Source organism: Poecilia reticulata, linkage group LG16 (assembly GCF_000633615.1).
Source record: "Poecilia reticulata strain Guanapo linkage group LG16, Guppy_female_1.0+MT, whole genome shotgun sequence".
NCBI classification, from domain to species: Eukaryota; Metazoa; Chordata; class Actinopteri; order Cyprinodontiformes; family Poeciliidae; genus Poecilia; species Poecilia reticulata.
The window spans coordinates 23,433,806-23,452,107 of NC_024346.1; the positions used below are offsets into that span (position 1 = coordinate 23,433,806).

Here is an 18,302-nt window from a genome sequence, read left to right on the forward strand (position 1 = left end):
ACTGGGGCTATGTCTCTTCTAGACTGAATATCAGTTGCTCCATAAGGCCGTTCATGCAAACATGCTTGGGCCCTGTCCTTCTTTGATGGGGCTTTAAATCGTAATAAATGAATTTAACAATATTCCACACACCAACACTGTTTTGCTCAGGAGTGAATGTGATTACTCTATGCTCTCTCCGGGCTCTTTTGACTGCGTTGGAGAACACTTTAGCTTGCTGTGAAGGTTACAGTCATATCTCTCTCTCTCTCTCTCTCTCTCTCTCTCTCTCTCTCTCTCTCTCTCTCTCTCTCTCTCTCTCTCTCTCTCTCTCTCAAGCCTTACACAAACAGCAAGGTGAATATAATTTTATTAGCTGCCTGCTAAATCATTTTCCTGTATTGCTGATGTTTTTAAAGGATTTAAGAGCCAAGGCAAGAGGAGCAAAAAACTAATATAGTGGGGGGAAAAAAGTGTTCTGGTAGTGGGGGCATCCTGCTTGACCTACTTGTGTTTTGTGAAATGGAAGTAAAGGCAAAAGGAGAGGAGAGGCACTTTTAAGGATGCTGTACTGTTTGTGCAGGGGCATGCAAACGCTTTGATGTGGGCTCATAAGCAACAAAATGAATACTGATCCCGGGGTGCTTGAGTGAGTTTATGTGCATTAAACAACAAAGGAGTTAAACCAACAAGTGAACGTGTGCAGCTAGGAACATGGCTGTCAACAGCAAAGCTGGGATTTATGACTTTGCTTAACTCTGAAGACTGGAGGCAGAGAATATTTACACGAGGAACGCAGTGTACGCGCTGGCACTGTAGTTAGTCGCTAGTTTCAGCCATTGGTAGAGTACATGTACGATGGTGGGCAGAAACACTGGGGTGTTAAAAGAGAATATGCAGCGCTGCCTTGGTAATCTTTAAACTCTATCATGGTGGCAGCCGACATCAAAGGAAGTGTCAGGGCGACAACAGAGTCTCAACGGGGAGATCAGAATTCAAGCAAAGTCCTATTGATTCTCAACTCAAGTGGAAAGCAGAGCATCTACCCTCTAAATCAAAAGCACACAAACATCATCCCTAACAATGAAACTGCTGCATGGTTTTATACAGAAAAAGCCCACCTTTTTTTTTAGGACATTGATTTACTGTTTCGTTGTATATGGCGGGAGGGGTGAGTTAAGTGTTAACGAGCCAACAAGAAACAATAAGTGGAAAAATATGAAAAAACAAGTCAGGGTATGTTTGATGCGGTAAACCCACATTAGAACTTCATTAAAATCCTGTGCATATTAATATATAGAAGGAAACATTACCTATACACAGAGGTACGGGGTAATTCCATCTCCTGACGGGGCCAGGCATGCAGGTAATGTATGCATTACCCTGTTCAAAGAAAAAAAAAAAAACATTTAGAAACTACTTTAAAAAATGTGCAGTAATACAAAAAAGGACACAGCAGAAAGTCCTAAAATTTAGAATTGGTCAACTTAAATCACTGTATTTCAGTTTTTCCATGAGCTGCGGCAGGCATGTTTGTATTTGTTTGCTTTAGCATGACATTTATTAACAATATCAGATATCATTGCTGTAATACACAAGTAGATTTCCATAGTATTGGTGCCAAAGTGTTATAAATATACCTTATTCAAGTTTTGATGCTGGTGCCACAGTTTCTTTGTAAAGATAGCCGCAAAAATTCCATTGAGATTAAGATATTTATGCCATGTCAAATGGCATAAATGGATAGTTGTTCACTAAAATATAAGAGGCAGCTTTACCTGTGAAAGAATGGTGAAATAGCCCATCCTAATAGAAAAGAGGTAACCTACTCAAGTTAGTGTTCAGCAGTGATATTTTCTTGTTTTAAATACATTTACATGGTACATTTTCTAGAGAAATAAAATGTGTTCTTACATTAAATAATAACACCAATATTATACCTGAAGGCTTTTTTCCCTAAAGTATAGATGCATTCTTTTAAAACAACACAACTCATCTCAAAAGATTTAGCTATTGTAGTGCTCCATTTTCAAGAATGTCCTCAAGTCTATTTCTAGTTCAGACACTCAGCCTGAAGATGTGTGTAAGAAGTTGCTGGCTGGTCCAGAGAGAATGTGAAATAAGGTGAATGACCGAGCCAGGAAGAGAAAAATTAGTGTGGGATTAGTAAGGCGACTGCTCTCACAATCCATTGCCTGTGGCCTTGGACAGTTCCACAGCTCAAAACGTTTTGACTATAATGTGTCTACTAAAAAAGGATGGGAAAAGGCTAAGGCCGCTTTGTATCATGCACACATTCACACATTAAACTGGGACATTCTGGCAGGAAAACATGAAAGCAAAGTAGAGCATTAGAAATAAGGTTGCATGTATACGGCAAATTAAAGGATAGTTACTTGTGTATTCACATTTCTAAACAAACATGGATGTTTTCCGGAGCACTGCCTTAAGTGACTCATCTTTGGGGGCTCTTTTTTAAAATTGCTACTTTATATAATCCATCCACCATGTATCAAAGAAACAACAATCTGAATGAATGATTTCACCTACCTGCAAAGAAAAGCCTTGGTCACACTGGAAGGAGACCATGTCGCCCACAGTGTAGCGATCCCCCACTTTTTGGCCGTTACTGGGAGGCACCGGCTCTGGGCACGAATCCAAACCTATTGCTTATGACAGAGTCACAACACACAAGTGTGGACAGCGATCATTCTTCTGCATCACATACGACAACACAAATTAAACAGAAAGTTGATCAGCTTTGTCCATTGTAAATGTCACCGAAATATTTAGGGTGTAACTAATCTGTTTCCATCCATGGAGACAACAGGGTTCATTAGAATCAAATGTACTTATAATTGAGCAACAATTAAGCATCGTTTCTTTATCCTTCTCATTACAGCAGTGGTACCACTTAGAAAGCAGGGAATAGCATAAAGCCATTCTTTGTGCATGTAATCACAAAGTCTAGCCAACTGTGATCTGAGCAATCAGAGCGAAATTACAAAGAGATCTCTGAAGTAATGCTTGACAGAAGCATTAAGCTGGATTTGAACAAAAATGATTACAGTGTCACTTCCCAGGTACAGAAATGACTTATTAAGTGTTCTTTTGGCTTAAAAGCAATGGTTATGATTTAGGTCACATAAGTGTGGGACGTTTTAGGTAAATTAAACCTACATTTGCTGTTACACAGACAGAGAAGCAGAAACACAGATTTGTATTCAACCTTTTTAAAGTTGCTACCTTATAATGCTTCAGATGAGATTACTTTTTAGCATTTTCATTATTCCTATATTGGTAATTCTATTTCCATTTGAATGACTCATGTTCCATTAAAATAGGCTCACAGTAGAAATACACAAAGAAGTGACCAAAATAGGAAGGAAAGGGATCTTTTCCTGTCATAGAATGAACTATACATAAGAGCTGGCAACAAAAACACTCTCTGGTACAGTAGTTGTGACTAAGTAAAGAACATCAACTATGAGGATTGTTTACTATAAAAACATGTCAAATATTCTAAAAGAGATCAAAATGCTTAACATTTTTACACAAAGTTGCTCTACTTTAATTTATTTTTAAAGTGTGGAAGTCTAGATATTATGGAATATGTAGGATTAAGACATTTTGGAGTTAAAAGTAACGGTCTACATTCTGCAGGTAATTCACAGACAGGTTGCTTCAGCAATAGTAATCACTCGAGCCTCTAAGTTAAAACAACAAAAACAGTTGAAAATTGTAACTTTTATAATTTTATGTTTGTTAATAAAACAAACATAATTTCTATAGCATTCAGTTTAATTGCAGCGCTATTGAATATACTCATCTCTTTTATGCACACAGTGAGGTACCGCCTCTGGCTCAAATATATAGGAAACAGTGATGGATTATGACAGAAATGCTCATACAAAGACATCTGAATCATTGGAATAATTTATTGAGTGGTTTAATAATCCAACAATTGTAAATCATGGCTTTTCTCATCTCAAATATTAACTTGGACATAGCTGCTATTGATTTTGATTGGTTGCACTAGAAAAAAAAAAAAATCTTGTGATATAGTGCACTTCGGCATTTTGATATATAAAAAAGAAAACAAAAGCAAAACCAGAGCTTAGAGGTACAATTTATTTTTATTTGGTTTAGTCTAATAGATAATAATGTCCCATAAACTGTATGATTTGCAAAGAAAAAGTTCTGCAACCAAAACATTGTTGTGACTGTCAACATTTTATTACTAATACATACATGTTTTCAATTTATTCCGAAAGTAAAAGAAAACATGATGACAAATGAAAACTGGACTAAATTTTGTTAGCAACACAGGAACAACATTGTTCTATTGTTCTGTTTGCAGGTACAAGCAAGAGATGTTACATACCATTGAAGGGCATTAAAATGCACATGATTGTACACTCTCATTCAAACCCACTCAGAGTGTCAACAAGTCCAAACAAGTAGGTGGATGGATGTCTGTAAACACGGGAGCAAATATAGCCCTACAATATTCAGAACAGAAAGGTAACCCATCAGAGTGGAAAATAGCTCAAGTGATGACTCCACTCAACACCTAGGGGAAGTTAGAATATTTGTGTGGGAGGTGATGGTAACCTAAAGGGGCATAGAGCATTGAGGTCCATGAAAGAATCCCCATGCAATAATTCAGTAAAAGAAGAGCCGCTGCAAATGAGCAATGTGGATTCTTTCAACTTAGGACTCACATAAGACTATTACACATTATCAAGGAGATTTGGTTTTTCAAGTCACAAAACTGTGAAATTGCTGTCATAGTATGAGGCAGAAAAGAAGCAAGTGTAACATCAAAGTACAAAGCTGCTATAAATTAAACAGTTCAATGTAATTATCATATGTCCACACTGCACAGAACAGACAGTGGTTCGTTTTGCACTGTACTGTAAAAGAGGAAAACTGGTTCACAAAGCAGCGCATTATGTTTTACTCCAACAGCACAGGCAATGGTGAAATGTGTTTGCAAGATAAGGCTGGGATTTTCTTTCTGCGCTTTAAATAATGAAACACTGAACCTAAATGTGTTCCGTTTATTAGAAATCAACTAAGGAATCCTGTAAGACCTACTCACATTGTCTGGAGGCTTTTAACAAAACCCCGGCTGCAGTAAAGCACTTCCCTTTCAGCACTCATTTACGTAATTTGGCATTTAACTGCAGGAGCACCGTTTAAAACGCTGTTTAAGTTAGGAACAAGTGTCCACCAACATATGGCAAAAGTTCCAATGAAACTGGGTGCATCCTTTGGCAAATACCTTTACATTGTTGCAGGAACAGACTCCCTGCTGTCAGAAAGTTGACGTGTCCCTGCATGAGCTGCCCTGTTTGGACCGAGTCCCGTCCTTGTTAAACACAATCGGTATTTAAACAGGAAGGCTTGCCAACTGTATTTAGCTAATTAATTCTGAACCATGTATGTCACAAAAACTACAGCCGTGCCAAAGGAGAATGCGCCATAAAAAACGAGTTTATCCGTTTTTGTTTTCACTTGGTTCTTGTTCTTGCTTTCACAAATTTATTAAGCCTACATAAATCTAACACTTACATTAACCGTTTAAAATGCATTGTACCAGAAAAGATAATAAGAACAGTTTAGCATTGAAAATAAGAAGCTGGAGGCGGTTTGCAAAAAAAAAAAGAGGAAAAAAAAAAATCAAACCTAAGAAGATCTACCAGGTACACGAAAAAGCAAAGACTTTGCAAACATAGCTTTTTACGCACAGGAAAGAAAATTAATTCTTGTGCATAAGCAAATGTTATGACAGACTGAATGTTCATAAACATGGAGGCAAATATAACTCAAGTTAAATATATTTAAAATACAATTTGAGCTGCTATTAAACACAAGAGGTTAGATAACGCAGCTTACCAGGCAAGTTTCTTTCTCAACAGCGTCAAAATTCAATAAAATTTGAATTGGAGTAACAATGCTAATGTTGTCATCTTTTAATAATTCACTATTCTCAAATATATCTACCTTTATAATTAGAGGAGTACTGATATAGTACATATGGTCATAATATAGCACAAATTGGAAAAAAACAAAAATTTGTCTATAATTGTCATGTAATCATATGATTTTTAAATTAAAATTTTATGTATTAATGATCTAGTGATATAAAGCATCACTTTCTTCAACACTTAGTCACATGAGCGTCTTTTATTGATCCTCCATTATTCAAGGGGATTGATACCTTCTGTCTATTTAATTACTGATTAATTCTAGTTATTGATTTTATTTCTTAGGTTCTACAGTCAGCTTTCATTGGCATGATGACAGACAAGCCATTATAGTTTAAAACATTGGTTTTAATTTAGTTTTAGAAAAAAAAGAATATCTTAGTAAAGAAGGCATAAAGAAGTCCTGAGCATGTTTAATAATGATCATAGTACTATTGATAATATCTATCATAAGATAGTTATCTATAGATAAGATAAGTTAGGAAATTGGAGAGATCTTTTGGGATGAATCAGAAACTTAGCATGTTCAAAATTTCAATAGGGAGTTATAGTGGTTTAATATTGAGGTGGCAGCCTATGATGATCCCAAGTGCGTCATGAAGAAGCCTGGAATAACTAACTCTGCAAAGTAGGGCTCCAAGGCAAGAGAGAAGCATGGACACCATCAAATGGCATGTAGACTCAGCTTTAATAGCTTCTGGGAGTGAAGGGGGTTGGGAGTTTTTCCAAGTTGTTTTTGCAAATGCTAAATGTATTTGTCATGTTGTAGAAAACAAAAAAAGCCCTGGCGTCATATTTAGAAATAAGGAAGGGAGAGGATGAGGAGGAAAGGAAGTGGGTAGCGGCTCATAAGGTTTATGATATACTTTTATAATTGTCACAACACAGTTTATTAAAAACACTTTCAGAGCTCCAGAGCCTCAGGATACAATTATTGTGCAAGATGACTTGGAAGCACTCCATAAAAAAAACAAACAAAAAAAATCACCCTGACCTGCATCCTGTCCCTCTGATAAGATGATGAAAATACTGATGGTGATTCCTCCTACATACATTCAATCTTTCTTCTTAAGATCGAGTCAGACAGACTTTCCATTTATACGGGAGAGCATCCCATATTCTAAAACTATAAATCATACCAGGATGATACCTATGAAATATGAATAAAATGTCCTAGAAAGGAGCAGATGCATTTCTTTCTGATCACAAAGAGCTAAGATTGCCTTGAAACTGAAGTGTGATTTTTTAAATTTTATTTTTGTTTATTTATTTTTGGTGTTACAAATTTGCTTTTGATTCAGCAATATTCAGACAGTCATGGAGGTCCTGGAGACCGTCAGGTGGTCTAATCTGTTGTGAAGGGGGCCTTAGGAATGGTGGTTTCAACACTCTACATCTAAGATGTGGTAATGGGCAATTGACATGGTTTCTGTGACTGGCCTCAATGGAATTCAGCAATTACACAAAGGGGATTTTTTATTTTTATTTTTTTAAACAGATGGTCTTCTAGTTGGGTCTGAGCCATTTCATGTAGTCATTTTCTTGCTTAAGTATTTGGAGCATTATAATGTTTCAAAGTAGGGTATGTAAAAACCTTTTAACCCAGCCAGTGATAAAATAATGTAGAAGGAAAACACTAAGTAAATATCAGAGTTAGGTGTTGTTGGAATTTGGAACGGTTCTGTTGGTCAAATACATATTTGTGACGTGTCAATTATTACAATTGTAAAATTGTTTATGTGCTATTGAGTGTTACTGCTTCTATTGGCCATAAGCCAGTGGATAGCACCATCTGACTGCTTCATACCACACTGCTTTGGTTTGTTGTCAATCCTTAGAAATGTCAAGATTTCTGCAACAATGACCTTTAAAGAACAAACCAATGTGAAAACAAGCCATAATGTGCAGCAACATATTTGACCAAAGCACAGCGAATCAGTTTCAGTATCTTAAAATGCCCAATACCAAACACCACAGTGTTTTGTTTTTGATTGTCTGTCAGAGAACTGTAACTGAGTCATGATTCCAGGGGCAGGAGGAAATCTAAAACAGAATTTCTAAAAAGGTAAAGAATCAAGCTGATGCAATGGTCCCATCACAGTCCAAACCTTAACGTGATTAAAACGCTGTGGTGGGGCCTGACAGCTCAGTGCAGATGAATGTCAGTGAGCTTCAAAGAGCTTAATAAATGTTGAATAGAGGTTTATGTCAGAATTTCTCCACATGACTGCAAGAGAAAGACAAGGTCATATGGCTGACAATCACTGAAAGCTACAGCAGCTAAAAGTGTACAAAAGTGACTCCAAACTTTTGTGTATTTGGATGTAAATATTGTATAATGAAATGTTTATAACAAAAGGTCATTTTTACTTTACATTAGTGCATGGTTACATACAATGACACTTGTTTAGAGGGGGAAAAACATAGTATGTATGTACCACACAGTGCTTCTTTATCTTTGCAATAATGCAGATACATCTAAAATATTGACAATCGTGTCTGACTCATTGGAATCATGTTAAATATGCTGCTGTCTTGTAATTTATGTTCACAAACATAAATTACAAGTCTATTTTTAGTTCTGCTTAAAGATGCAGTTGCTAAATGACTAATTCTAAAACATCAATCCCAACAGACTATTTCTGTGGGCAACTCAATTAAAGAAGTTGTTTTTCTTTTATTTAAAAGTCCCTTCCAAACGACAAAGCCCGTTTTCTTTTTCTTATTTCTCATGTGATTTAGTGAGACAATATTATTGTTTAGTTCATGTCAGATCAGTGATCCAGAACCCTGATCCTAAAGGTAAATTATACATCATGTTTTAGATGTCGTCATTAGAAGGACCTGGTGATGGTTTAGTGAAATCACTTGGATCACGTGTCCTGGAGCAGAGACGCAACTAAAACATGCAGGAGAGTATGCCCTCTGGGACACGGTTGTCATTTTAGTAATTAAGATTATAACAGCATGGAAACCTCTCTAATTATGTCTTCTTTTGATATTCTAGGCTTTTTCAATAAACCCCAGCTATCTTACTTTATAAACTATCTTCCCCTGTGCTTCCTCAGGGCATCAACTCACAGTCACAAAAGATCCAAAAACTAAAGGCCTTTTTTAAGTGATAAATGTAGCCATTGATGGTAATATTTATGGCACTGGGCTCAGTCCAAAAGTCCAAAAGATTCATTTTTTATTCTCTGGGATATATTTTCTCAAATTAAGCATTGACAGACACAAATATCATTTTGGACTCACATTTATGCTTCTGTTTAATTAACACAAATTAACACTGAGTTGAAGAAATATTTATGGACACAAAGTGACTTTCTAAGAGGCTCAAGTTATCTGAAAACATGCACCTGAACAAGCACAGTGAAGAGAAAAAGAGGAGATACCAATTTTCATGTCAGCATGAAAATGAATTCAAATTTCACAATAAAAATAAATTCAAGGACCTTGCAGATATGTTGCAGCAACTTTAAAGGTAAAATCACACAAAGAAAGCTCACGGAGAAACATGTCACTGAAATGATTCTCAGCCACCGATGTTGTGAGGAAGAGGGAGAAGAGGTAGACACCCGCTGCCAAATATCCCCATGCAATACCAAAGATGAACAGATTGGCATATGCTGGTGATGAAGTTATTCTTAACAGTGGTGTGTCGCTGAGGGACTTTTCTCACCGACAATAAGGGCAGATTCAGTGATGATGTGTCATCACACCAGCAGTAAATTTGTGAAATCTGTTAAGCTGAACTGAGATCAGCTGTTGTGTGAGCAGGAGTGTTAGGAGGAAAGTCCCATTATGTCATTCCGGTACTCGTTATTTCAATACCACAAACTTCTGTCTTTTTTTTTTTTTTAGTTGGGTATGATTTTTGAACTGCTGTTCATTTACATCACTGCTAGTAGCTGACTTTTACGTCACTATGGCATATTTTAAAAGTACCTTGTTAAAAAAAATCTCATAGGACCATAAATTGCAGAAGCAGATAAAGAAAAACACTGATTTAAAATTCATCTGAGGAATACACAAGAGAAAGAAAAGCACTTAGTATGTCAACAACAGTGGACTGTTTTATTAAGAATCACCCTTATTCTCATTTGCACAAATTTTTGACTTGAGGGGATGCAGTAAATGAGTCACTCCACAGGGACCAGCCACACTCTTTAAATGTTAGTACACAATGCTCCTTTTGGAAAAAAAAAAGCCTCTGAGTGAATACCCCACTGAGAGATGAGCAAATTCAGGTCGTAAATGAAAAGGGATGTGAGTCCAGTAACTTGAGGCTATGCACAAATTTGAAAGCAAAAGCACTGGAGAATGCCAGGCTGGAATAGAAAAAAACGCAGACACAAAGACTGGAAATTAAACGATACAGAGGGTAAAAAATATACTCTCCGTTCTATTTCCTAGCTCATAATTTTTCTATCAACGACTCACTGTGCCATCTAGACCAGCAGCATCACTTTTGTGTTTTAGCCCTGAGCAGCAGCTGCAACGTACAGCAGGGGAACAAAGACAAAGTGACAAACAAGCAGACATGTCATCTCTCATACCTGTGTATTCCAAGTGGAAACCAGCAGCAGATACACTGATGTCAGACTGGAAGGTCAAGTACAGGTTGTTGGAGGTACTGTTCAGCAGTTGGGGGATTGTTGTGCCTGTATTATAAAATAAGAGGACGTATTTACACTCAATCAAAAGCAAAAAAGGGTTTTACACAGTATTATTAGCACAATTTCAGAGTCAGAACAGCAAACAAAAAGTTTATGCTTAGGACTTCCAATGCAGAATGTAACTTCACTACATCTGCATGGAAGGGAGGCCATGCTGGATCCTCAGGGCTGTGTGGTGATTTATGACTTTACCAGGCAGGTTACATAATATCAAATTGCAAATGGGTCACAAGACACACGTTTTAACATTTCAATGTCTTTCACCTTTTGTACAAGATCATAGTTAAAGATTCGTAAAGTTTTGATGAAGTATCACCATAAATGCACCACCCATTCTACTGTTCAGCTGGACTCCAATAATCTAAGTGTTTTGTTCAATCATTCCTCACCCATTTCACAAATTATTTACCGTTAAAAGTGCCGCAACTAAATGTAGTGTGACTTTTAAATAACATTCTAATGGATTTTAGACGTCATGCTTCAGAAGCAAAAACATCTAAATTTTTCTTCTTTGTATATTTTAGTGATATAATAAAATGAATTCATGTCATTTTTGTTCAAAGTTACCATTTTAAAAGAATCCAACACCTTCCTGTCTCTCGTAAGGATCACATTTCCTTCCAACTCATTTGAGGACACCTCGTTTTGACTGTAAAACATTTTAAATGAAATCCTGAAACCCCAAAATGGCAAACCGTTTTCAATTACGACAGACAATTACGGACATTTGGCATCACTGATCTCAGGGACATCTTTTTCGCTTTCAGCTGCACGTCTGTAACTTTGCCAGCAGATTTTGACATCCAGCGTAATGACAATAATGCTCATTGGTTTAGGCCAGGCTAAAACTGATTCCTGGCAATCTATAATGCTTTAACCTTTTCACTCTGCACATCTGCTTTGCTGTAGCTGTACAAGAGAGCTATTTTACTATTCAAAGAGCTTTGTTCTACATGAAATATTCACCTCTTGAAAATTTTGACAGCTCATCTCTTAAAATGGATATTGCAGCAGAAGTCATTATGCTGCACCAGTCCCTCCTATAGTATGATTTAGCATCTAAAATGATGGGATAGCCTGCTTCTTGTTGGTTACCATGTGGCAAGTGCACAATTTTCATCAACGCGTGCCCAGTGGCAATGCTACATTTGTAAAATTCCTGACTGAACTGGGGCTTGTATAATGAAAATATCTGCTGCAAAGACAGACTTGTGGGAGAGAGAAGAGATTTTTTTTTTCCTCTCTCTCTCTTGACTTCTTGGATTTTTCGACAGCCTTCTCAAAGGACATGCCAAATGTCATCAGCCCCATCACCACATCTGTCTGCTGCTAGAGTTTTGTGACATCTGATTGAAATTCAAGTGGGAACTGACAACTAAAATTTAGCTATATCAAATTTACCCGAGTAGCTCCCAAGCCTTGGAGCATTGCCATCCACGCCATCAAAAAAGTCCAGTGAATCCCAGTTATGTTCCGTGGCAAAGGTTACAACCTGGATCTGAATAAGAAAGCAGTCTTAATACAAATGTAAAACAGCACATACCCAATATGTAGCCCACTTGAAATAAAGAAATCTCTTCCTAAACTGTTTTTTAATTAAGTGTAAAAAAAAAAAAATGTTGCTTACTTGTATGCCAGCTCCTTCAGGAACAGATATTCTCCAAGCACAGTTCAGATAATTTGAGTATGTCTCAGGGTATCCGGGAGAGAGGATGGTGCCACGACGCTCAGTTAACACTCCACCACAGGGAACTGGAGAAAGAACAAAATATAGGGGGAAAAAAAACAGAAAATGTGAAGAAATAGCTCAGTAGTGATCACAGTGAGGGAGTTTGTGCTTGTGAAATTAAACGGGTAATATAAATGATTTTAAACATTTCATTCAAATAGTATACAAATTGTGGCTTACATTCATTCATTAATACTTTATATAAGCAGTTTTCATTGATGTTACAACTCCAAGTTGTGTGTGGGATATCGCTACCAATTAATAACCCTCTCAACATAATGTTTTGCATGTAGGCCAAAAACTTTAACTATAGCTTCATTTGACCAGAACACCTAATTCTAATGGTTTGTGGTTAAATAAATATGGCAATTTATTTAGTTTTTGGTGCAGGAATGATAGTCCAAATCTCCCACTTAAGCTATGAGTCTCTGTAGCTCCTCCACAGTTACCATTGGTCTATTGGCTGCTTCCAATACCCTCCTTGGTCACCTTGTTAGTGGCTGTATTTGCATTTGTTCCATACTCTTTCTGATTTGGATGATGCCCTGAACAGTGCACTGTGAGATGGTCAAAACACAGGATATTGTTATATATTCTAACCCTATTTTTAACCTCTGTAGAACTTTCTCCCCTACCAGTTTGTTGTGTTTCCTTGACCTTTGTGATGCTGTTGCTTCACTGATGTTCTCTAAAAACCCCTGAGGCTTTCACAGCTGAATTTATACAGAGATGAAAATAGAAACAAGACTTACTAACTACTTGACTTCTGAACATAGATTTGTTGCACTGGACTTTAAGGGAGTAGTTGAATAGTTGAATACAAATGCATGCCATTTTTTCCCAGATTTTTATTTGCGACAATTTTTAAAACCATTCCTTACCCTTTATGATTTTGGTATAATTTGCATTGGTCTTTCACAGAAAACCTAAACAAAGTACTTTGAAGTTCTGGTTCAAAGTGACAAAAAAGAAAGAAAAATGAATGGTTTTGCAAATTCCTGTAAAATGGTCTTTCCATCTTCTAAAAGGCATAATAACTTTGACTTAGATGAGACAATATAAAACCTGCAACATTAATGAATTGATTTTTACAAGATAGATATCCAGACTGTATTAAAAATCAGTTTTAATGGATCTATAACAAGATTAACAGTAATGTGTTCTTCTGCCCAGAAGTGAACATTTAAAACTCAACTTTGCATCAGATTTAAAAGTTTATGAAATTTCAATCTTCCAAAGGCCAAAACAAAATATATTTATCTGAACTGCTAAAACACTTCGGTGTGCTACATATTTTCAGCAGTGCCACAGGTGGTGTTTGACATGCTGACATAGCTTCACACTGTGACATTTAAGCATTTGTAGAAAACTACATCCTAAACAATGGCTAGTTTTTTTTTTCCACAGGTTTTCCTGACAGGTGCCAAGTGCACATCTAAAGCGCTGCTGAGCTTATTTTCACCTGAACATGATTTATCCTATACAGGTCTGCAATAATCATTGTTTTGATTTTCATGAGTAAATAAGTAATGGAGAGATTATCTCATCAAAAGTTCAGATTTTCAATAATTAGTTAGCATAAATACCAGTATTTCTCTTGGTGGTAAATTTGTTTCTGTCAGAAAGACCATTAGAACACAGCTCCACAGTGACTACTTTGTTCTTATCCTCTTGACTGACACAATTGAGAAAATTACTTTTGTTCTACAGCTCAAGCAGCCACAAATTGGAAAGTCACACTTTCATAATATCACAGTATCAGCTTCTTGCAAAGGCTTATTGACATGAATTTACTGCTGAATTATATTAACTCTAGGATCACATTACAGCTTAAGGAGACTATTTCAATTCCTTTTAAGACTGCTTGACCATGTTAAGATTAAGGAAGCTGTAATCTTCAGATAGATTAAATTTTTAGGGTTATTTTAAGTAAACTGTTATTCAAAATCAATTTAGTTACTGTGAACATTAGCTGTTTTTTATTTAATATCAAAAAATCACGTGACTATTACCAACGTGTAACTATCAAAATGGGAAAGAATGAGTGGGAATAATCCTTTATCATCTTGAACAAGTCAACCCAAGTTCCTCTGAGGTTTGACATCTACGAGGCATTTTTGTCTCAAGAACCGCCTTTCACAACTCTTTCTCGTTTTTGGCTCTTTCTCTGTAAAGCTGAGGATATCCGTGTGTGAAAATCCCAGCAGGTCAGTAGTTTCTGAAATACTTAGATCAGACCATCTGGCAAAAACAGCTATGCCACCAAAAAAAGTCTGCTTTTATCCACAATCTTGACTTCAGCAAATCGCCTCCACAATATCTAGAGAGCTTAATGCTTTGGTGTAGCTGCCATGTGATTGACTTACTTCATGTTTGCATTAATAGGCAGTTTGAACAGGTGTGTATTCTAAAATTGCCTGTGTGCGTATGTGTATGAATTTTTGTGAAATAAATTAATTTCTACAATGCACAAAAAAATGACATTTTCTCCCTTAGATTAACGATTCATAAATATCCCATAATAATAACCAAGTTCTTTTAAGCCCGCTGTTGTTGGGCCACTATTAAGAAATAGTGCATCTTGGATCCAGCACAGCTTAAAAATTTACAGGCTTATCGCCAAGATCTCGTTAATGTCAAAACATCTTGAAAGAGTAGTGGCAGAACATGTGCTTCTTTTATGGAAGCACATGAGATCTTCGAGAAATGTCTGCCTGCCTTTTGTAAGCTCCACTCCAAAGATGTTTAATCAGATTTTTTTTTTTTTTTTTTTAGTCAAGAAACTTTTCTGGGCTATGAAGACTTGTATACAGAGTACAATTAGAAATGATAGCTCAGTTTTTTTTGTTTTCTTTTTTCATTTTTTCTTGATTATTGCAACGGCAATTTCATTATTTAGAATAAGAACAATCTGTACTACATCCAGTAAGTTCAGTAAAGATTTTAACCAAAACAAAACAGACAGAACACCACTCCAGTTTTAATCTCTTTACATTGGCTAACAGTACAGTTTTTAGTTTCTTTCCTGCCAAATGGATACATCTAAAATAACCATGTGGCCATAAGAACAAAAAAAGGTCAAGTAAACACGGCACATAAACTGAGTAAAGTACTGCTGAGGATGTTTATTCTTTTTTTCCTCTGGTTTTATTTAATTTAAACCTTCACTGGGTTTTGTTTGTATTCTGTAGGGCTGCAGGAAAATGTCTGAGACATATGTGAGAATATTGCATCAATTAAGAATAATTTGATGATAACTTAATATTTTAAAAGCAGTTTGTGAAGGACGGGTGCAGACTGAAAAAGACAGGTTTCATTATCCAAGATGTACAACAAGCCAAGTTGTTATGAGAACCATATGGCACGGTTGATTTATTCAATTACGAAGCAATTCCTAACAATAATCCTTGTTGGTACCTGCAAAACGTCTGCATGCTCCAACAGTACTGCCACACAATGCAGGAGCACGAGACTTGTTCCCTCTAGTTTGGAAAAATGTAAATAGCTCGTTTGTTGCTTTTTCAGATTTTACACCACCTCTAACTAATCTGATGTATTTTTTTTGTATTTCCAGTCATTATAAACATACGTTAAAACACTAAAGTGGCCCAGTCTTATGTAGTGACCGTGAGACTGAAAAGATATGAACAATCATTCATCTCTTGGGAGCCAGACTGAAAAACAGTTGTTGTGCGTAAGTGTTTTTGTCAATCTGTGGATTTATATATATTTCAAAGTTACATATACACTGCCACTCCACTGGCAAATAATTTGTAGAAGTGATATAGGCAACATATGTCACTTACAAAAGGCAAACTCAGACTGAATCTAATCAGAGGACCTTAAAACAAGTGAGATTCAAACAAATAAAGCAGACATGACAAAAGCACAAACTATCACTCTGTCTGGTGCTTATTGGATTCTTCTTCATACGAGTTTTGTTGCTGAGAGAACAACGTCTGACAGACGAGCTGAAAATGTTTCAGAATTCACTTTGGAACCTGTCAAAAGTAACTTATCCACTGCATTGTTCACAAAGCCCAAGTGATCAATTCAAAAGTCTGTGCCTGCTGTTGATCCCCGTTCTCTAGTAACACATCCTAAAAGCCTATTGTGATGTCAATAACCCAACTGTATAAAATGTGGAAATGGTACAGAAATTCATACTTCAAAACACATCCAATTACAACCATATAGTATGCTCTTGAAAGAGAATGTCACTTTGGTAAATAACGTTAGGAGGTTAGCAACAAAGCTGTGAACTTAAAAAAAAAAGGGGGCAAAAGATGCTCCTATGACAATCCATTAAAATGAAAAAATAAAAACCTAAAATATTTTGTAGCAGAACAACTGAAGCATTGTTTATTAGAAAGAAAAGACCATCAGTCGGGCGTAGCCACAGTCATTTTCCTCTTTTATTAGAGAAACTTTCCAAATATTTCGTGTCATCAGGAGCAGCACTCTGGTCTGACCCTCCTCCACTCCCCCAGACTGAGACACTTTAATTGGTCTTGGGAGGCTCTTTCAGAACAAGACTCACTGGTTTAAAAACAAGTACTTTGCGACTCTGTTTACTTGTTGACACCTTCAAACAAGTGTTTCAACCAACTGTGAATTCCACGGTGTGGGAACGCTGAGCAAGAATCAGAAATATGCAAGGTTTTATAAGATTAGACAGTGATGAATTGTTTTAAAGTCAACATTTATATTGTATGTTTATCATGCTGTTGACATTTATTAGTTTATCTGAGAACAACAACAAAAGGCTGTATGATTCAGCTTATCTTATCAATCTACAATAAACTATTACACATAAAAGCTCTCAGCATGAATACAATTCCTTTACATTTTAAAACCTCTGTAAAGTACTTTCATCCCAATTTCTTTTACACAAAAATATCAATATACAAAAATCAGTTTCTCCAAATGAAAAACTGTGTGAGCGTTATGAATGCACTCAGGTGAAGAAAATTTAATCAATCCAAACTCTTGTTCAAAATCACCTAAAGAACTATAATCTAATAATTTTGTTTTGTGAAATCAAAACCAGACCGGTGCTGAATCTTGTGCCGGGTCAGTTACAACAGGCTGAGGAAATGCAAATTTGTCTTCTCAAACAATGCCCGATGCTGTCATATCCAATAAAGGCTGCCCGAGTAATTTACTATAGTGTGTTTTTTTGTTTTTTTTCTCAAGTCCCTATAAGATTATATCCGTTATTCTGAATGAGTACACTGTCGCTGAGGGAGATGCTGCAGCCAGATTCAATCTTGAAATAAAAATCGCTGTGTTTGAAATGAAACTACGCGTGCCATGGCTATTCCCTCACTGCTTGGCAGGAAACTCAGATGAACCCTCGGTTGAAATTTCATGCACTTACCGTCTTGGATTATTTGCTTGCTGGCATGGGGCCGTATTTCAATAGGTTTTGCCTCACTTCATCATAGCTATGCATTTTTCCAAAGCGGCTGTGTGGGTTTCTTTGTGAAACTGAAACATGGCTTTTTAACTGCATGTCTTTGAAAAACCAGCATGTACAGAGAGAGAATGAAAACCACATCTACAGTGAGAACGTAATGAGTGCACAAGTGTGTGCCGACATCTTTCTACATGCATGTCTTTACGGTGGCTAGTCAAGCAAACATATAAAGAGAGACATTCATATAAGTTGTTGGGTGACACAACTATACAGTTTCAAAATTGCTACCTCTATTGCCAAATGTTTTCTACCAGAGATTAAAAAAAGTAAAATTTTCAGTATCTGAGACTAAATATCAAATCTAACATTTACACACACTTCTCTTTAGGTAGTGGTTTTACTGAGAAATGGGATTTTTTTTTTTTTCAGAAACTTAAGTACCACTGTTAATTTCTTGTATGTATATATATATATATATATATATATATACATATATATATATA

The 18,302-nt window shown here is 36.3% G+C and overlaps 1 protein-coding gene across 4 annotated transcripts in view; it reads right to left on the minus strand.

The window, feature by feature from the left end:
* LOC103478352 (CUB and sushi domain-containing protein 3-like) overlaps window positions 1-18,302 on the minus strand; it is a 244,833-nt gene that overhangs the window by 89,318 nt on the left and 137,213 nt on the right. For 3 of the 4 annotated variants that reach the window (XM_017309426.1, XM_008432118.2, XM_008432115.2), the window contains 5 exons: window positions 12,279-12,403; window positions 12,053-12,149; window positions 10,532-10,636; window positions 2,530-2,648; window positions 1,293-1,362 (listed from right to left, as the gene is read on the minus strand). In XM_017309426.1, the coding sequence (XP_017164915.1) occupies window positions 1,293-1,362; window positions 2,530-2,648; window positions 10,532-10,636; window positions 12,053-12,149; window positions 12,279-12,403 (516 nt within the window). The remainder of the gene's footprint in view (window positions 1-1,292; window positions 1,363-2,529; window positions 2,649-10,531; window positions 10,637-12,052; window positions 12,150-12,278; window positions 12,404-18,302) is intronic. The other variant, XM_008432116.2, reaches the window with a different exon arrangement.